This window comes from Rhyacophila brunnea, unplaced genomic scaffold, assembly GCF_057557595.1.
Source record: "Rhyacophila brunnea isolate RB1 unplaced genomic scaffold, BYU_Rbru_1.0 scaffold_2, whole genome shotgun sequence".
NCBI lineage: Eukaryota > Metazoa > Arthropoda > Insecta > Trichoptera > Rhyacophilidae > Rhyacophila > Rhyacophila brunnea.
The window spans coordinates 55718724-55741458 of record NW_028232859.1 but is presented as its reverse complement, the minus strand read 5'-3'; the positions used below and the strand labels follow the sequence as shown (position 1 = coordinate 55741458).

Sequence of the window (22735 nt, the reverse complement as noted above, 5' to 3'; positions counted from 1 at the left end):
CTAATGTTACATATGAGTAGGGAATACAATCCCGAGCTGGAATTTTGATCCCGGGATTTCGAGATTACAATTGAGCCCATATCCGGAAAACGAGCGTTATCAACATTTAACAGCGTTCAGAGATATTGGCAGTTAAACATTTCAGTTGGTTGTTGTGGAGATACCCGTTATCGAAAATATTTATTTCTGATGAATAAAAGTAGTTTGAGTAATTGAGAACACGGTTTATTAAACGAAAAAAACTTTATTGGATTAACCACTATGTTTATAACAAAATATACGCTAACAAATTTAACGCTGTTTTTCCGTATAACATAAAATAATCATACAACTCTGATTTTGATGGAACCATCATTTACCCTAAGTTTTTAAGTGAGTCACTTCAAGTGATGTCTTCATCGAGGTCCATTTCCAACATTTTTTATTGGGATAAATTCCAATATATTTTTTAACCAATCAGCACTTTGTTGGCTTCACAAAAGGCAAACAAGACTAAATGTGTTCCATTTACTTTGCATCCTGTTGGATTTTATTTCCCAAATCATGAAAAATAAATTATTTTGTTCAAAGGCTGAAAATTGCATTATTTTTGACAGCCCACATACACCTAAATATATTTTCTTGATAATTTTTCCGTTATAAGTTTCATCACTTTGACCACTATTCGTTTTTGACGTAATAATTAGTTTCATTAATGACATGCCTTTTTTAGAACAAATAGATTCAGATTTTAAACTGTGTGTACAGTGCCGCAAACTTATCTGAAGAATTGATGGGGGAACCACAGTCGAAAACTACCCAATCAAGACTCACAACTGAACAGAATCTGACATTGGAATGGCATATTCAATATGGCGTCCATATGGGTTCTAGTAGTTCCATTTTTGACCATTATTCAGATAAGTTGGTTTTTACTGTATGTCGTGTACGGTATAAATATTATGGTATACGGATAAACAGCATGCAACGCGTGGTCAATTTGGACTGTCTACTGCCACCTATTGTTAGAATATCAAAGTAATATTTGGTGAGTGCATGCATAGGTGTAGGTCTCGTAATTTAAACCGATTTACCAAAAAACAGCGTTATCGCGATAACGCTCGTTTTCCGGATATGGGCTCAATTTGATACTCCCGGGATTGGCGTTTTTTCAATAGTTAATATATTTTTTTTTATTTATACAAATACCATTGATAAAATCGGTCAAAAATGTCTAGTATAATTTATACTATTTAGACATTTAATGTTAATATTGTGTACGTTCAATCTTGGGAATACGTGGGTTTATTGGAGTAAATAATATTGTAATATAGATAACAATGTGAAAGTGAAACACTTTTTTTTTTATTTATTTAAGAAAAGATAAAATTCGGCGTAGAAACGAGTGCCTGCCTGCATGCACGTCTGTGGCACTGACGGTCAGACGCCGTTCGCATGCCAGAACGACAGTGGCGTCTAGCTGATTAAATCAACGAATTTATTATTTTTCTGATGTTCTTACGATTGCATATGACAACAAAAAAAATGTAATTTATTATCCGTGAGCATCCGGCAATTCCCCCAGTAACATGTGCAGGTACATAAACTTCACTAACATAATTTTGTACACACACTACGAGGAGAGTTTCATAAGTTCGCGAAATGTGAGAGAAAAAAAAGAATATATATATATGTTTTATATTTATATTTTTCAATATAATCTCCTCGGATATGAATCCACTTCTTACATCTATCGATCAATTTTTCTAAACCTTCATAAAAATAATTTTCCGATTTGCCTTCAAAATGCTCGTTTACGGCTACCTGTAGGGACTCATCATCAAAATGTTTTCCACGTAAGTCTTTCTTCAAATTTGAAAACAGGTAATAATCACTAGGGGCCAGATCATGACTGTAAAGTGAATGACGCAATTCCTGGAAGCCGCATTTTTCATAGCAGCCATTGCAATTTGAGGCTTATGAACAAGTGCGTTGTAATGAAGTAAGAACACGCCTTTTGTTTTTTTACCCCTTCTTTTTACTATAATAGATTCTTTTAACAGGTTCGCTGCCTACTATATAATATAGAATTGACCCCATGTGCCAATCCAGGAAAACGTAAATAATTAGGTCAAGGGTAGATGAAACCAATTGATGACGATATTCATAATATTTTTTATTAGTAGATAAGAGCCAGGGGCACCATTCTTCAACTTGAACTGTATTTGTTATAAATAAGTTACGTTATAACAAGTCGTAAACTATAAAAAATTTCACAGTACTTACACATTGAAAACATTCAAGTGGGTTTTGTAAATGTAGGCCCTTGTAAAATGCTCCAAAATATTATTATATTATGCAATTTATTTTATGGATTTTTTATGGCCTGAGATAAGGAAATTTATCAGTTCCCCAATTGCTTTTATGAGATTTGGTGCTCACCATGTTATGAAAAGTATCATATTTCAAAGCAATCCACTTGAGTAACACTAATATGAAGACCAATTAAAATTTTCTTTGAACAGTGGCATGCTTGACTAAAAAACTTTTTATCTTTATAAAATCATACTGAAAAATATTCTAAATAACCTAATGCTGCCACTGCTGAACATGTGATAAGTGATAATGATGATTAGACACCGGACATCTGGAGTCCTTTTTTTTTTGGGACGGACTCGAATATTACAACATTTTTTAATTAAAAAATGCGTTAATAATTTATGGAACCTATGTTTTTCAGAAAAATAAGTTGTACGATGTAGTAGGTACAATGAAATATGAAATAAATGATATTGATAATATGTGCAAGAGACTTTATCGATACTTAATTATATAGAAACGCTGCTATTAGTAGATATACTATACTATTTAGAGAAATTAATGAAGCGCTTACGTATAGAGTGGAAGAATTAGGTGTTAATAGTAATATCTATAATATTTAATAATATTCCACTTTTTATATACCTATTATTGAAATCAAAGTTTAAAATTTCCACTAAACTACTTCTATTTTCACTATCAAATAACAAATCAAACTTGCTCCCATGATGAGAAGGACCGGACAGCTAGTGTATTATTAAAATCGTACCAAATCTGAATGATTTCGTATGTTATGTTGATACTACGAAAATATATAATAAAAAACATATTATTATATTATTGTAAAACCAATTCAACGACGATTCAAATCAATGCTTATCAGCTCGGAGTAAGGACAGATTTTTACACAATGCACAACAGCGGCCACTTGAGAATATCAAGATACGTCTGTTATATTTACCATAACTACTTAAGTACTTAAGCCAAACTAGTAATTATTTTTGTATACTTCACATATAATACGTTTCTTGTGATACGAGAATGCAACAGCTGGATTTAGGGATGGGTAAAATGGAGAATATCGGACCTACGTGGTTATTGAAACCATTTAGAAAAAGTTTCGTACGAAAGATATTTCAAATCGTACTTTTGTGTTTCAAGCAAGTGGTTGGACATGTTGAGATATTCAATTTTAATATATAGGTACTGATGTTGTAATGTTTTTTTGACATTTTGATAGGCCATTTTCAAACACATATATTCATCATGCAAAATATGTAAGTATATGCGTTTTCTGTTAATTGCTACTCCCTAATACTATAAATTATATATCATAGTATTATTTCAATGAATTGTTTCGGAAGTTATCAAAATGATACAATCATAATTAGTCGACATTGACACATTGTGTATATATAGTACCTAATACCATTGATAATAAATTATTTTATCAAGAAATATTAGATATAAATAGGTATAACACAGTTGCAGTGCCTACCATTTCTTAACAAGTTGACCTTCCCTAATAGCTCATTGCTTTATCCAATCTGGGAGTTCACACATGAAACTATAATTTGATGTTATAGTAATATGGTAGAAAAAACAAAAAAAACTTAACCTGCGCGCTTGTTAACTGATCTACGTATTTTCTTAAAATCCGACATCACTTCAGTTTTGACGATTATGGATTATAGCTTAAAATTGTTGATTTGTTTTGCATTTAGTGAGTAGGTATATTTCGTGATATTTCACATTAGCTGGTTCCATTGTTTACGGGAAATGACGATTTAACGGGCTTACATATTGAATGTATTAATAGTATGTAAGATATTCATTACGGGTTTTCACAAACACTTCAGATAATCAAAATTTGTTTTTTACTTGATCCTTTACTAATAGGTAAGAAGGTTTTCACATTCTTTTATTATATTAACCCTTTTACTCCCACGGGGCCGATATTTCGGCCCACCATACCTATGCGAAAACTCCATCTGGGCCGATCCATCGGCCGAAAGTTTGGAACCAAATTTACGATTTATTCCAAATTTTTTCCCGTCATATTTCGTTCATGTAGACGAAGCATTATATTCACTGTGTGTTGGATGGTGAGTAACATTTATTTTAGTGTCGGCATTGTTTATAATTATGCCATACCCTAATAACTCACAAGTCATAATTGCTCTGCTGTCGAACTTGAGACCAAAGAGGGTCATAAAAATAATAAAACATTATTTTTATGACACATTTTAAATTCTGATATTTCTTTTAGTTGTTTTATGATTCATATATCACATTACAAAATGAAATTTGTAATTTTTGAACTAACAATGGATGCCACTGTATTTTTGGTAAGATGGTGAAAAAATACATGAATATAAATATTATTATAAATGATTTAGTGCTTTGAGACTTATTTTTTGAAATTACTTCATTTCATATCAGTTAGTCGTCGATACTGTATCGAATTCTCTTGCGATTTCGTGAATTGAATAATATTCTTGAATACCTTGACACTATACGATTTTTTTTGATTACTTTATAAAAATTCTATTTCATAGAGAAATAATAATATGTTTATTTTTTTTTCTGTTACTACATAAGGATAGATTATATTATAAAATTTGATATATCAATTATAAATAAAAAAATGTTGTCACACTTGTTTTGTTGTTCAAACATAGTTTTATCCGTTCATTTCTAAATAAATATTGATACATTATTTTTTTCTTTTGTTTTATTGATGTAAACTATCAATATTATTACTTATTATTGCTTTATACACCATTGAGAACACACAAAAAAAGTTTCAAATTTTTAAAACATGTGTAGAATTAGTTATTTAAAAAAAACTAAATCGACGATTTGTTGTCAAAAAACGCTTGGGAGTTTTCGCATATGCTAGGCTAAATCAGCTGGGAGTAAAAGAGTTAAATTACTATATAAACGAAAATTAGCTTTTTTCGATGTCAATGTGCATTTACGATCGGTGAGTGCGCATAGTCCACGAAGAAGGCATACGCCGGGTCGTAAATAATGACTTAAATAGAATACCTAGTACAAAACATAAATCAATTAGAATTTATTGATTAATGTTTTTGCCACTCGTACCCGTTAGATATAGGGACCATTATACCACGTTTTCCTCTAGAAGGTATATAAGGTACTTTTAAACACTTTTGAACTGATTTTTTGTCCACAAAATCACTTTATATTGAGACGTCACACAACTATCACAACTTACGATGGTTATTGTACATTTTGCATTTTTGTTTATTGTTATTAAATCTTAGTTGATATTATTCTTTTGACTTATTAACTTAAAAATAACAATAATGGATGAAATATAATATTCCTAAAAATTATAATATGGCACATACAATATATAATTGTCAAGCCTCGATAGCGAAAGCTGCGTGACTATCAAATGCACTATGTAAACCTGCTATTAATATTGTTTTAAAAGCACATTGCAAGATTATCCTTTGCTTTGTAATTTTATTCTTGTAAATCCACGGTAAACATAAATTTATATACAATATTGGTATATACTACAGCTGATGATGATACATACTATCGTATGGAAAATAACTCATTTTTAAGTAGTGGACTTTTTGTATTCATCATGCGATTGAAAACAATAAAACCACATTCAAAATATGTCATTGGTAGGGAACCTTTTTTAATATCTGAGGTAGGTGAATTTTAAACACAGAAAATTTTTCAGTGATGAATTTGCGCTATTTCATAATGTATATAAATCAGTCATTTAATAAATAAGGACAAATATCACCAACAAGTTAGTTCAAGTAAACAACGACTCCCACGTTATCTATACTTAATTAATTGACTTTTTATGCAATAATATGTACCTACCTATATTTTGTAATGTTATTCAATTGAAAATGTCCATTAGGATAAAATCGGTTAAATATCAAAATTATGAAATAAATGTGGAAAAAGTACGAAAGTACATATAAAGTGTTTTAATGAAATATGTATCTAGGTACCAGTCGTTTTATGTGATGAATAGTTCTTTACACTTTATAATATGTAAGTATTTAAATCAAATACATAATATAATCATATATCAGATAATTACTTTTTAATTACAACATTTAAATATAAAAATATAATGCTAATTTTGTCGAATGGCCACCTAATCGGCGCGCCTTTAGCGTACAATGTATTAAATGGGACGGCAGGACTTTTTTAACATTACACACCTACAAACTTACCTGTAGAATGAACAAAAATGGAACTACGAACTACCATAGGACGCCATTTTGAAAATTTCATTCGAATGTCAGATTTTGTCCAGTTACGAATCTTGATTGGGTAGTTTTCGACAATGGCTCCATTTTTTTGTAGTACTTATTCCACTTTTAATCAATAAATTAGGACCGGTTTCGTCCGCCTCAGAGGGACATTTTCAACTGAATCTTCCCTTGTTCAGTTGAAAATGTCCCTCTGATGCGAACGAAACCGGTCCTAATTTATTGATTAAAAGTGGAATAAGTACTACAAAAAAATGCGTTTTATTAAATTAAACAACAATAAATATTAACGTAATACAATGACTAAGTGAAAATCTGAAGCAATATTATATTGCAAAACCTTTAGAAGAATGCAATTACGGCTTACGCAATACATAATATTATAATAGTAGGTTCAAACGAATATTTTCAGGGATGTTTCGCATCTACAGATGTACGCCACTGGTATTTTGAAGATGAAATTTCTTACGATCGATTTGATGAAATTCTTCAATGTCAATAGTTTATAATCAAATAGACCAGTTTGGGCAGAGCATCCTCAAAATACTTAAATATCTAAAGAAATAAACAAGTAAGTATGTGACTTTTTTATCGATATGTAGGTACGGTATTGTTGCTTGGTAATACTAATAGGTATCAATATGATACACTTAGAACATAAAACGGGTCAGCGGACAAAATCTTTCAATATTTGTATTTATATTAGTGGTAGGTACGCAAAAGCTATTCGATATTTAATTATGAAAAAACATATTCTACACGCATTTTATAAAAATGGTTTACCATTACTTACCTGCAATAAAACAAACCATCAATTTTGTAATGCGACCTTTTTAATTACAGTTTGCGAATTTGAATTCTGTAGAAATCCATACTAAGAATCATTTGGGCAAAAGTCTCCTTAGGATATTGGATTCGTCCACCATTTTAATGTGTTTTTTTATGGGTTGACGGTTAAAGACTTGAAAGATCCGGTCTTTAATGATGATAAATGGTATGTAGGTAGGACCTTATAAAACACAGTGCTGAAAAATGTCTATAAAAAATCTAATTATGATGCAAAATAAAAACCAACTAGCGAAAAATATCGGTAACGTATTCATCTACGATGCCAGCTAAGAAATAAACCACTCAATGGTAGTGCCAGTGAAATAATGACAATTTCATGATTACTATACAGGCGGTCCGATCGGCGCCGCCGGCAGCGATCCTGTTAAGCGACTTAGAATAATAGCATAGTACTGTCCTGTGATGTTGGTGCCTTTTTATTTCTAATCTATTATTAGGATTCCTTGTGAATCCCAAAACACTGTTGCCATCACCTTTCCAGCCGATGGTATGACCTTAAACTTCTTGGGGGTTGAACCACCCTTTTTATGCCACTGCATGGACTCCTTTTTTAACTCAGGGTCATAATGATGAACCCACGTTTCATCTCCCAATTTTGTTGATTAGTTCTTCTTGATTGACGCCAAACAGCTTTAAATACTGCTTAGAACATTCCACACGGTAACTTTTTTGATGTGGCAAAAGCATTCGCGGCACCCATCTTGCGCTTACCATTGACATGCCAAGATTTTCGTGTATAATTCTGGAAATTGTTGTTTTGGATAGATTGACCTTTTCTGCGACTTTGATTAGTTTCAACTGACCATTTTCCAAAAGGGCATCTTCGATTTTAATACATTTCATGTGTAGTGACGTCATTTGGCATTTCACAACGGTCATCATCTTCTAATGACTCTCCACCTTGTTGAAATAAATGTGACCATTTGTAAATCATGGTTTTACCACAACAATGAGTGCCATAAACCAATTTCATTTCATTTTGGAGGGTTTCCACATTTTTTCCCTGTTTTATGAGGAATTTAATTACTGCACGGAGCTCAATATTTGATATTTTTTTAAATTATCATCGACTTTCGTTTGCTCATTTGAATATTGGAAGCTTTAATAAAACAATCAACTTGAAATTGAATAAGTATACCAAAAAAGGATTACCTAACAATAAAAAAATAATTTTAACCTCAATACTTGCTACTTCATCACCATTCCGCGAACTTATGGAACACCCCTCGTATTTGATTGTGATTGATAAAAAATCAATCCTGAAGGTTTCGGGATTATATTTACTAATCCCAGGATTCGTAGGTATCGAAAATTGTCCAGGATTGGATTCCCTACACGTGAGTAACATGTGATATTTAAAATTACTCTATGACGCAAGCTACACTTTATTATTCATCTCTAGATGTTAATAAATATGTATCAATATTGAATTTAATGGATTTATATTAAATATTACCTTGTCTCCTGACAGTTTTCCTGACAATAGAACCATTTTAGTAAACATGTTGTATACGCTAGTGGGCGGCTTATCGGGCATCCCTAGAGTTTTATGAATAATCTGTTGTTCTTTTTTGGTGATAGGTTTCTTCAACTTTTTGTTATCTTCTCTGTCACTCACTGAAGCTTGCTGCAAAACAATACATAAAAAATATCTAATAATAAATACGGTTATTTCAAAGTCAATGTGTTATATACTTATGAGCGAACTGAATATTTAATCATTGATTCTGCAATAACCTTTAGGTGCCTTGTAGGCAGATATTCCAGGTGACCTCAACTTAATCTAAACTCAGAATAGCCAACAAAATGGAAAAACTAGAACTTTGGGTACTCACATCTGTTAATTAAAAATATATCATCACAGTGATTCAATTGTTGGAAGGATATTTCACAACCACTTGTACGAAAAAGAGGTTATTACCCTCGCCGTCAATGGCACGGTAGTACTGTGCAAGGTGTTAGACCGGTGGCGGCAAATACATGAGGACTCTCGAAACAAAAACGGCAGTCTCCATTTTTGCAATATGTTGGCGAGTCATTAAAAATATTTAATATCTTTCTTATAGGTATAATTTATGAAAAAGTCTTATAACATTTTATATATTATTATTAGTAAGTATACAAACAACATTTCAAAGTACTTTTTCCAGAAATTATACCTATAAGAAAGATTTAAGACATTTTTAATGACTCGCCAACGTAATTATGAAAATGGAGATTGCCGTTTTTGTTTCCAGAGTCTTCACATAAACTATAACTGAAAGAGACACGCACGCCCATTATACTACGAATTTGCTGCATTTTCACAGGTTAAAAAGAAAGCGATAATTTTGTTGTGTCCAATTTAATCGCAAGTGTCAACGGTTCATCTTTCCAATCAACAATATTAAATCTTATATAAATCATTTTGAAGGAACTACTCCACATTCGACTCAAGCTGAGTTAATGAGGTTTAAAGTTTGGAATGTAATATGAACTTATTCTATTGATACATTTCAATGTGAAAGTAGAAGATGAATGTTTAATGGACCTGGCGTGAATTGGCTCTTTGGTGGACAGAGGATATTTCAAGAGTTTTTGTAAACATAAACTGTAGCTGTTGATTGGTTCTATTATACAAAATAACATTCTTTCACAATCTTACATTTTGTAAAAAGTTTACAATAAGATTTTGTAAATTTATAAGTGTAAAATGGTCTTAAACCATTCTATCAAAATCCATTCATTCATAGCACGGGAATCACTTTTGGTTCAAGCGTCTGATGTGCTAGTCTGTCAGAATGCACAAACCGCGACAATGACATGTTAGGTTGGGTCAACAATTAGAACACTGTATTGAATATAGAAAATATTTACAACATTTCATTATTTTTATACTAAACCACTTTCTTTGTCTGATGTAAAATGACGAGTATCCGGATTAAATATTTTGACAGTTGAGTTTTTTGACGTTGCATTCAATCGTATCGAAATTTGTTTGCATTTCTGGGTTTGAATTATGGTGATGTTGAGTCCAATGACTGTGTGATTATCCAATAAAGATGAATTGAAAAGGTTTATTACTACCTTTGCAATTTTTTTTTCAGCGCGCTCCTCCCAAGTGAGTTTTGTGGAATCGGAAAGTAATTCCCATTGATTTTGTATTACCGGCAGCATATCCGAATATGTCTTTCCGATGGCAGCTGGGTTTTTTTTTACTTGATCTTCAAAATATACATTGAAAGGAGTGATCTTTTCAGGGATTTTCTTTTTCCTTTTAGTTTCCAAAGACGTTTCTTCCGAGGGGTTCTCTCTTCTAAAATAGTTTATTGTATTGGTTTAATTAATTGTATCAGGAACACAATAAAAATATGACAGTTACATTTCAGTCAAATAGGTTCTGACACCGCCAAAAGGTGTCACCCCCTAAGGATTTAACTCCCATAGAACCCTAGAGTCTAACCATCATCATAAGAAATATCACAGGGTTGACTATGAGACAGCATTTTCTGGCATCGGAGCAACTTCATAGTCACCTTTTCACAACTTTTAGCGTCCAAAGTCGGAAAGCGGAATTTTCAGCCCTTAAACTCAAAATGCATGATGGAAATGCACTTTAACATTGGTACATATTACTTTTCAAATTGATCGATTTTAATATTATTGTAAATTTGTAAACTAACGGTGGCACCTGTGAAAAAATACTATTTTGTCAGCACACTTTGTCTACATAAAATTTCATTCCACACAAAAAAATATTAACAATAATAGTAATAAGTTTGTTACTGAAAGGCAACACTATGCAATTACGAGTTAACTCATTGACTACTTTCTTTTTGTATATGGAATTCTAAATTGACTTATGTGTGTGTATACTTACGTATGGGATTAAATCATTTTTGATTTTTTGAACATAAATAAAAAAGGATACTTTATTATGAATTAACGCTTTCGCTGCTGAATAGATAATGAGATTTTAATTGCCCCCTTTAAAATGCACGTTAATTACATCGATCGGCCGCCTGGTCATTACGCACCGTGTGCGTCTTCCGCGTCCAAAGTATTAATAATGTTCTTCAACCTTTTAATACCCGTGGCCCGGCGAACAATACAATACGAACAACCGTTATCAGCCAGAGATAAAAACCAATATAGATCTACTGTTGCTTATTTGTAAGTAAATTTGATATACGTTGTTGCAGCTTTATTTCTAAGAGACGAAGCGCTGCATTGATGTCCATTCGATTTCTGTTTGGTTTTTATTACTGACATAGATGTAAAAGTATTTTCACACAACTAAAAAGTTGAGAAAACGACCAATAATCTGAGAGCTTTATAACTCAAGAGATGGATATTCTTTATTGAGGGATATCCAAAATTGAGACAATGATTGGATTAAGAGCATACATAAGTGACATGGCAAATAATTTTCAACAATAGGTGGGACGAAATTTTGCACTCGTCGCCAATCGGCGAGCGGTAGTCGAGGTGTGAGCACGTCCATTTGTTTTGTGATGGCGTCGGAGGAATGTATTCTTATATCGTGTAAAGATGACTAAAAAACGTTATGCATGTACTCAAAAAAGAAAACATGTCAATGAATATATTATTATTATTATTACTAATATAACAATAAACATAACACTAAATGGACGGATGTTGAATTTTTATGACAAATTATGTTCGTGTCATTTGCACAAGCCGCGCGTAGCATAGTTACGAGCGAGCGAGAGGGGGAATCTTTACCCCACAGCGCAACGTTTTAAAAAAACGATTTTTTTTAAATGTGCGAAATAGCGAATTGTGCGAAAGTCAAACGTTCGAAAGTCGAGGTCCGCCTGTATGCTGAATGTACAAATGATACTATTAATAACAATACTTTAAGTTATAGTTAAAAGAGGATATAGTAGTTACTATGCACAACGTTTTTAATTGTTTTTACCATGTCCAATCCTAATAAGATTATATGGGCCTCCACAGAGTGGAGGTTTTATATTAACAGATTTTATTTTTACGAGAAATGGATGTTGGCCACTTGCTCAACTTATTAGGTCCATACTCAGAATTATAAACAAATTGAAAAACAACATGTGTATTTGCCAGATCCAGGATTCTAACCTTTTAATGTAGCTGACTTATTTTGTTTTACTTTTAAATAGTTTGTTTATGGGCAGATCTATCCTTTTCTGGACTATGCATTAAGGGTGATACATACATATACAATATATACACACTCAGCAGATGATTTACAATGATGTTAAAAATGTACTTACAGAAATATCTCCAATTTCCTTTCATATTCCTGCTTGCTCAATTTGTATTTTTTAACATACTTTGCCATTTTCTTCGGAGACAAATTATGATATTCCGCTGACAAGAGTTTTGTTACGTCTTTCTAAAATAAAACACATTTAAACCGAATATGAATTATGATTTGGTTCAGGCAAGGTTTAATTGAATTTTAAAAATTAACCAGCACCATCTACAAATTGTATTCTTAGTTCAATTAGATGAAATACGTATGACTTATATGACATTTTTATACACTTAAAAAAAATGCAATATGTCTAAATTAGTAGTGCATAATTGACGCCTCATTTGCCACTTTGAATACATTTGAGGATAAAAACAAGTTGTTACTAAATAACATTATGTAATTTGCCACATTACCATTATTACTGTTTATCATTGATCCCCCATCTTCCTGCTTACCCATTGAAAGCTACCCCAGTTTGAGTAAACGTGCACATTAGTATAATATATATGTATATTATACGAGGGGAGTTTTATAAGTTCGCGGAATGGTGGTGAAAGTGGCAAGTATGGGGGGAAAAATAATTTATTTATTGTTAGGTAAACTTTTTAGGTATACTTGTGCAATTTCAAGTAGATTGCTCAATTAAATCGCTTTCAATATTCAAAACAAATGAAAATCTATGATAATTTAAAAAATGTCAAATTTTGAGCTCCGTGCAGTAATTAAATTACCCACAATGTTTTGTGAGTTGGAAAAAGTGTGGAAACCATCCTAAATGAAATGAAATTGGTTTATGGCACTGTTTGTTGTAAAACCATGATTTACAAATGGTCACGTCTATTTAAACAAGGTAAAGTCATTAGAAGACGATGACCGTTGTGGAAGGCAAGTGACATCACTACACATAAAATGGTATTAAAATCAAAGATGCCCTTATAGAAAATGGTCAGCTAAAACTAATCGAAATCGCAGAAAGATTCAATCCACCCTAATCACCAATTTCCAGAATTATACACGAAAATCTTGGGATGTCAAAGGTAAGCACAAGATGAGTGCCATGAATGCTTATGCCACATCAGAAAAGTTACCGTGTGGAATGTTCCAAGCAGTTTTTAAAGCTGTCTGGCGTCAATCAAGAGGAACTTATCAACAAAATTGTAAAGGGAGATGAAACGTGGGTAAATCATTATACCCCTGAGTCAAAACAGGAGTCCATGCAGTGGCATAAAAAGGGTGGTTCAGCCTTCAAGAAGTTTAAGGTCGTACCATAGGCTGGGAAGGTGATGGCAACAATGCTTTGGGATTCACAAGGAATCCTGTTAATAGATTATAAACCAAAAGGCGCCGACCTCAAAGGACATTACTATACTAATATTCAAAGTCGCTTAAAAGTATCTATTAAAGTAAAAAGGAGGGGCAAATTAACAAAAAGCGTGTTATTACTTCATGACAACGCACATATTAACAAGGCTCAAATTGCAATGACTGCTGAAATGAGAAAATGCGGCTTCCAGGAATTGACTCACCCACTTTGCAGTGCTGATCTGACACCTAGTGATTAGTGCCTGTTTCCAAATTTGAAGAAAGATTTACGTGGAAAACATTTTGATAATGAATCCAGCCGTAAACGACCATTTTGAAGGCAAATCCGAAAATTATTTTAATGAAGGTTTAGAAAAATTAATCAATAGATCTACAAATATACTAGTGCATAGCAATTAACGTTATAGTTAAACAGGGTAATTAATTGGTCAGCAATGAACGAGGAGATTATATTGAAAAATAAAAATATACATAAGTACAGTAAAAACAAAACGACTATTCGGTTTGATGATGGGGTACAGAAAGTCCCAAAAAGTTACTAGATTTTAAAGTTTTAATTTAGAAAGTTTTTTGTGTATTAATTAAAACGCATTGATTCAAAATTAATAACCATTTATTGATAAAAACGCTTTGTGACAATATCCGTTTTTTTCCATCAAGAGTCATTTGATTCTTTCCGTCTTCCGCCGGGAACCCAGCGATTTTATAATCCCACGTAACGATGAGACTCCTCCGTTGAAATATATATCAATTTTTAAATGTTTATGCAATCTCGCCAGTGTAGGTAAATGTTTTTTTTCTATATAGAAATTGTGAATCTTTCTTCTAATACTTTTTTCGAAATCATCAATGTTGATTTAGGTTTCAATTGCTTTCCACTTCCTTTTGGGCGAAGAGAAAGCGAACACTCCCCCCATTTTTTTAAATTCGTCACAAATTTGTGCAGGTCAGCTTATGGGCTTACGCAACCTTTTTCGCTACATTTATTATTAATGTCTGCATCTTTATTTTCTGCGTGCCAATACTCGTACAAATTTAAAATGAGTTCTTTAGATTGGCCAGAAAGTGGTATGGCACACCCTTATTTTGTTTTTTTTGACATCTATAATTAAAAAAAAAATATGATAGGTACCTACCAACAAATAAGTTTCAAAAAAATAATTACTTTTAGTATTTTTGGTCACGGTATTTTTGAGTAAAAATGAAACATGCTATCACTTCAAAGGTCGAAGTGGTACTAATTACTTGGCAGCCGATTCGCTTGTATTCGTACGCATACAATCCACAAACCGAATCATTGTTTTGTTACATTATACATATTTGTAAAAGAAGTTTTCTCTTTGATGGAAATAATAAAAAAATAAACAAATATTGTATATAATATATTATATAACTCACTGACTATAATCATAAAAATCTTCTTCTTGCAACTAAACTACTAATAATCCTTTATAGCAGAGCTGGCGAACCTTTTTATGTGCACATGCCAAATTTTATTTTTTGTCTGTCTGACGTGCCAAGCAATTTTTCATGTGGAAAAAAGTTTTTAAAAATTCTATTGAAGAAAGTATTTTATTCTTTGAATAATTTGTTATCCTGGGAGCATTTTAACCGCACTTCGTTCATTTATTCCCTATTACTGAATGGTTTTCCATTTGTAGCGATTAAATTTGAGGCAAAATAACAAGCAGCTGTTATATTTTAGTGATTGCCGATAAATTTTACTCGGTTTGTTGATTGAATATTTTTATTTTTAAATTATTGCACCAATGAATTATTTTAGTTTGTCCTTGATTTTCTCAAGGAGTGATTTATGGTTTGTCTCAGAATACAAAATACACACTGCTTTGCCTTCGTTAATCTTGCCATACTCCTCAGTCCACCAACTTGTATTTTTTTAAATTTCCACTGGCCATGTTAAATAAGATTTATTAAATAAAATGTATGCTCTTGTCTTCACGGACCTTTGGTACGGCAAACATCAGCTGGATCTAATAATAATTATTGTAACCAATAACAAACATAACCTCCAACGATAACAAAATTTTGTTGGCTATGTCAATGGCAGCGTTGCCAGCTTAAAATATATGTGTATGGAAAAATGAAAAATAAATGAAGAGTCCGGAAATATTATACATTAAAAAATTGAATTTGTAAATCATTCACGTGTCAGCTAAATTTTTGTAGGTGCCATAGGTTCGCCAACCCTGCTTTATAGTATTATTATGGCTATGGAGATACACCTTTTTATTGTACGCATTTTTAGATAAATACATTTTTTTATTTTCAGTTGAAAAGAGCATACAATTTTATAGTTAGCTAAAAATTTCAAACAGCTCGTATTAGAGACAACGGCAGAAGAAATCTGGTCATCCAATGGTACCCAAAATGTAGAAAATTTTCTAAAGGTTGATGGATCCATGAGATAGTTCTGCGGAAGTACGTTTCCAATGTAACGTACAAGACTGAGTGGAATGTAATCAGCTGTAAGAGCTTTCATTCAGGCCGATGATTTTTCTAGATTTTCTTTAAAATTGCACTTTGAATTTTATTTAGCATTGAAAACGTGGCCCTTGGATTGAAAATGGTGCACATTACTGATCTAAATATTGTTTCTACAAAACCACCTTTCATGTACCTTAACCAACAAAAACTTATATTGCATTTTGTGTTTACCAAACCCATTGTGGGAAATTCATTCTTGATTTGCGGTCCTCGCTTTCTGGAAAAGATGACGAAAGTGTTGGGTGGCCGTCTTGGTCTATCTGGATGGTGGTTCTAAATAAGAAAATACTGTATTAATAATAAAATAAATAAAATACTGTGTTTTAATAAAAAGGTCAAAAGAGTTAATTTGATCTTCACTAATTCGGCTTGCCACAATATGTATGTCACTAAGAAAATAAAATTTTACAGATTGGCTTGAAATAGGGGTTCACAAAGTGTGTCCCGCAAGATTTATGTTAAATCTGTATTATTTTTTATTCTTCATATCTAATATTAAAAAATTACATTTAAAATTAAATATCCTCTGGCAAGAATGAATGTTCCCGTAAATATGCAGTTTGTATTAATAGAGTTGCAAAAAAACGTGGAAGCAAAAGCGTGATAAGAATTTAATTGAATAATTCTACAAAGGACTTTCCCTTTGAAGTATTCAAATATAGTAAAACATGCTCATCAAATGGCTTCTTTATTTGGAAGTACCTATATTTTTGAAAAAACATTTTCTACAATGAGCATTAATAAAATATCAAACATAAGATCGAAATTAACAGACAACCATATCGCATCTGTTTTTTGCGTATTCACAACACAAAATTTGAGCCTAGATTGCAGGATTTAGTTTCAAACAAGCAATTGCATAAATCACATGGTGAAAAAAATTAAATATTATATTTTTAGTATATGAGTAATAATAAAGTTAGTTAAAAATATAATTTTACACAATGAAATATTTTTTTGCCTTGTGTTTTTTAAAAACAAAAAATATTTACAAAAAAAGCCAAATATTTTTGATTTCAAAATTGTCCCTTGACAAAAAAGTTTGTGAACCCCTGGCTGAAAACATTACTGCAGTTGTCAAATACATTGTACTACATTACAATTAAGGATTATAAAACCAAGATTTCAAAACCGGTATCCTAGTATTTTTCGATACCGAAATACCGGTTTTAAAAATCAGACAATACCGATATATTCGGTATTGAAAGTGGAAACAAAATGTATTAATTAACGTAAAAGGTTTAACAGGACTGTAATTTTTTTGTCAGGTTACACAATGTCTGGTTTACTTCCATTGCCTTTCAACGTCCTTGACCAACAATGACAATGTGCAGATTTACGAAATACAATTGCATTATAGGTAGGTACCTACATATTTAATACATTGGATGCTAAAGACGCACCTAGCGCGTAACGATTAGGTGGCCAATGGATATAATTAGCATGTTATTTAAATATGGTAATTAAAAAGTAATTATCTAGTCAGCAGTCAATGTGTTCACAATCAGTGCTAACCTTTTAATTTTCCGACCATGTCCGATCCTAATAGGATCATATGGGCCTCCACAGAGTAGAGGTTTGTATTAACAGATTTTTTTTTTTTTACGAGAAATGGATGTCAGCCACTTGCTTGCTCAACCTATTAGGTCCATACCCTGACTCACACACATCTTGAAAAACAATATGTGTACTTGCCAGACCCAGGATTCGAACCTGGGACCCACGGCATGATAGTCCAACGCTTATGCCGCGCGGCCACCGTGGGTGTTAACCTTTTAATTACCACATTTAAATAACACGTTAATTATATCTAAAGGCCAACGACTCCAACTGCGCCAGTCGTGGTGTTAGCACTAAATGAGTTAATTTAAAATTTATCCAAATATTTTCACCAGTCACTCGTGGGTTCTGATGAATCTGAAATCGTGGTTAAATACCATTTGTTTGTATTATAATTGATAACCTCAGCCCTAGTGGCTAATATTTCATGATGAAGTAATAATTATATAGTATAATGGACTTTCCTGTGCCTGATTTTTTATGTTTATCTACTAAAGCACAAGTTCCCAACCTTTTTCGGGTGGCGACCCCCTTTTATAAAAGCCATGTGACCCGCGACCTCAATGCAATTGAAAAAGGCACTTTTAATAGGGTAATTAAAAAAAACAACGAAAATAGTTTTTTTAGTATTGTTTTATTTTAAATTATGTTTAATAATTAATTTAATGTGATGGTTGAAATTGCATGTTATTAACCAACCTCGAAATTCGCTTGTGAGTTTTTGTTAACGCCAACGTCATTCTCAACATTTAATTTATTTCTATCTTTTGTTTTCAAACAAAGAAGAGTTGAAAATCCACTCTCGCAGAGATACGACACAAATGGAACTAAAACTCGAAAGGCAAGTATCGTCACATTTGGGTATGAATGATACATACCACACCAGAATTGTGTGAGAAATTTTTCATTAAACAAGTTACATGCTGAGGAATCATTCCGCAAATCCCAGAATTCATCTTGTAATACATCGGGAATGATGGCTACAAGGGAAGCTGAGAATGGATTTTGTGTCAATGTAGTTTCTTCTTCTTTCAGCTCAGGGAAGTAACGCTGAGTCGAGATGCCAGTAATCTCCTCCTTCAAATTTTCATTTATTTCACCTTCAGATTCATCTACCACACTGCAGAGTTTCTCAAACATGGCGATGTTTCCGAGATTTATTTTTCTTCGGCAGTTTTGCAGATTGGATAAAAATGCCCCGAAATTATCGTGAAATGCGATAATATTCGTTTCCTTTCCCTGAAGTTTCAGGTTAAACCTATTTTGCTGTTCTAATATCAGCTAGATATGCTACTCTTTACAACCAAGCTTTGTCGTTAAAGTATACCAAAAGGTTATGTTCCCCTTGCACTTCCAGGAACAATTTGATTTCATCTTTCAATTCAAAGACACGATTCACAACATTTCTTTTCGACAACCAGCGCACTGGAGTGTAGAAAAGAAGAACCTCGTGATCAGAATCCATGTCTTTGCTCAGTTCTTTAAACAGACGGGTGTTAAGAGCTCCATATTTGATGTAATTTAAGATTTTTATCAGCGAATCAAGTACCTCTTGCAGAGGAGTTGGAAGAGTCTTACTGGCAAGGGCATACCGGTGAATCATGCAGTGGATTCCCCTTGCTTGGGGAGCTAGTTCTTTTCATTTGTTTCTGAAAGCCCGATTTTGACCCAAGCATTGATGGTGCACCATCCGTACAAACCCCATAGTCGTTTTTCCACTTTGATCCTCCAGTAGAGGTGATATGGAAATACTGTCACCAGTTTGTGTACTCAAGTATCGGATGAAACTACCCATACTCAATACGTGTGACCCAACAAACTTGTTCCAAAAAACGTGTGATGATATCATCGCGAGTCTCGCTCGCTAGTTGGTAGACTTTCAATACGATTGACATTAAATGCGCGCCAGCGAGATAGCATTTGAATACAATTATATTTTAATTTATTAATCTATGCATATGAATGACATCATCTTGTGTATGAACAATAGGTCATAAATTTTCTTTAGAAGCATATTCCCTCGGGAATGTAGTGAGGGGACTGAGGTGAGGCAGTTTAAAATAAAAAAAATCATTGTTATTCATTTTATGTTAACAAGAATATTATAACATAAGATTAAAACAACTCACAAATTTAAAATGTGTTTAAAATTTTATAATAAATGGGCCATTTTGAAAAGCCCAGCTCAGTGTATTTTTAGCGATTCTATTGAAGCCGATATTTCAAATACTAATATGGAGTTAAGTTTTAGTTCCAGTTGAGTATGAGACTTATGTCGCAAATGCACGCCAAACGCTCTACATAGTATTCCAAATACTAGTAAGTATTTTGGAATAAGTTTTGATACTAAGTATTTATTATACTGGTTGTAAGTATACTTAGTCTTCAAAATCAACCAGTTTTCCCACCTCTTTCCTCCAGTCTCAAAAAACATATTTATCTTCTGCATAATATCTTCACTTTTTGTATTAGTTTCAAGTCCACTACAAAATAGGAACTCTTCTTTGATATTATCTGAATGAATATATTTCACGAAGACAAGCAACTGAGAACACGAGCTTACGTCTGTTGATTCATCAACTTGAAAAGAAAACAATGGTGAAACCTTGATTTCATTCAAAATCTGCTCTTTAGCGTCTACGGACATGTCTGATATATGCCGCTGAATAGTGTTATTAGACAGAGATATTGTTTGCACCTTTACTTCACTGAAATCCCCTTAAATTAATTTCACCATCTTCAACATGCAGGGTTTGATGAGCTTTTCTCCAATTGTGTGAGGTTTTTTTTGCTTGGCAATTTCCAATGCGACTTCATATGATGCTTGCGCTAATGCTGTGCTCTCTTGCTGAAAACTTCCTGTTCGATCAAGTCTCTGATGTTTGCAACTAGTTTCATGTCGACGAAAAAACTCCAAATCCTTTTTAGTGTGTTCTGAATGCTTCGTCTTTAAGTGACGTTTGAGTTTTAAAGGTTTCATAGACTCATGAATGAGAACAACTTTGCACAATACGCATTCTGGCTTCTCTATTCCATTGCAGTTAGTAAAGCCGAATTTCAGATATTCTTCTGAATAATTATGTTTTTTTTCCATTGCTGGAGAAAGAATAAACAAAATTTCTGAATAAATTTACGCCATGTAAATAATAATATAAAAAACTAAACGAATTAAATGTGAAAATAATAATCACCACTGTCTGTTTAGTCACAAATAATCCACAACGTCACGATGCTTCCTGTACGAAGTGTTCAATAAGACTAAAAATATTCTGAAGATAGTCTGTTTACTTTTAAGAGTCAGCCGCCAATAACAAAAGCACGCAGGAATCGTGTGATCGCTAAGGACAGGGCTGAATCGGAAGAAATAATCGATAACGATAATAAATAAGCGCACACGCCAACCGAACCTCCCGAACAACAAACCAATACTGCCCTGTTGATTAGTATGTGTAAATTCGTTTGGTGGTTATCTGCACATTTTATTGCTTACCTTCCCAGAAATTCTCAGTTCGTTTCGAATGAATTGCCTCAAACAATAGAGGCATTTCACCATTACTCCTAAACTCTCAACACATGTTTCAACCAACTGTGACAGTATAAAGTACCTAGATTACAGTTATTTTAATTTTAAAAATATATAAAATTATTCAAACTTCAAGACACCATTAAAAATAAAAATTCCATTATAGTGACTATTTTTTTAGTTGACTGTATAAGTTGGCGACCCCGCAGAAAACCCGTGTACTAAAGGGTAGCTTTAAAATAATGAAGAAATATATTTTTTTCAACAAAAAAGTGAGCAATATTGTGTTTAGTTTTACTTGTTACGGGATAAAAGTAAAGAAATTGCTAAGTATAAAAAGTGTAATAAACTAATAAAACATTATGTAGGTGGAATTATCAGTGACATACGCATCTAAGAACACTTCATAATACAAATTTATTGAAAGATCATTCGAAGAAAGTGCCAATGGTTTAACTACTAGATATTTGTAAACATCAACATATCCACCATAATATCTTACATTTACCTATCTTTAATACATTGGACGCTAAAAACGCGCCTAGCGCACAACAATTAGGTGGCCATTCGATATAATTAGCATGCTATTTAAATGTGGCAATTGATAAGTACCTAATTATCTAGTCAGCAGTCAATATGTTGTCAGTTTACATACAAGTATATCTACATATTTTTGCTATAAAATATTAATATTTTAAAGAGATTTTTACCTATACATATCTATATTTTAGTATTCTATATCACGAATGCCAGTATTGGTATTTTCATTCAGTATTGCAATCCCTAATTACAATATGGGGTCTTCCATACGATTTTCGGTGTTCTAAAAAAGATGAGTTTATAATATTATGCTGTTGGTTTTGTGATGTCACATTTACAGCTTCCCCTATCCCATGTCACACATTATCACATTATATCAAGCCCCTCCTCCACTTGGCGCTTATGTATTATATGGACGACCTCTAATAATTCAAATCAAAGACTCGATCTACCTTGGACCGCTTGTATTTTGTATAGGGGTGATTCAACCATTCGTTGGCGTCATGAATGACTTCCTGAAGCAACCGGAACTTTCTAATATTCTTCACAACTCCTTTCCATGTGTAATAGCATTCATCGATGCTGTAATTGTCAAAGCATATCTAAACATATAAAAAAATATTTGTG

The 22735-nt window shown here is 32.6% G+C and overlaps 2 protein-coding genes across 5 annotated transcripts in view; one reads left to right on the top strand and one right to left on the bottom strand.

The window, feature by feature from the left end:
* LOC147072555 (uncharacterized) overlaps nucleotides 1–22735 on the bottom strand; it is a 130100-nt gene that overhangs the window by 96962 nt on the left and 10403 nt on the right. For both annotated transcript variants that reach the window (XM_085946943.1, XM_085946944.1), the window contains exons 4-8: nucleotides 22561–22710; nucleotides 16657–16758; nucleotides 12674–12795; nucleotides 10488–10716; nucleotides 8878–9048 (exon numbers count right to left, since the gene is read on the bottom strand). In XM_085946943.1, coding sequence (XP_085803069.1) covers nucleotides 8878–9048; nucleotides 10488–10716; nucleotides 12674–12795; nucleotides 16657–16758; nucleotides 22561–22710 — 774 coding nt within the window. The remainder of the gene's footprint in view (nucleotides 1–8877; nucleotides 9049–10487; nucleotides 10717–12673; nucleotides 12796–16656; nucleotides 16759–22560; nucleotides 22711–22735) is intronic.
* LOC147072556 (uncharacterized) overlaps nucleotides 1–22735 on the top strand; it is a 135355-nt gene that overhangs the window by 107081 nt on the left and 5539 nt on the right. The gene's annotated exons all lie outside the window — the stretch shown is intronic.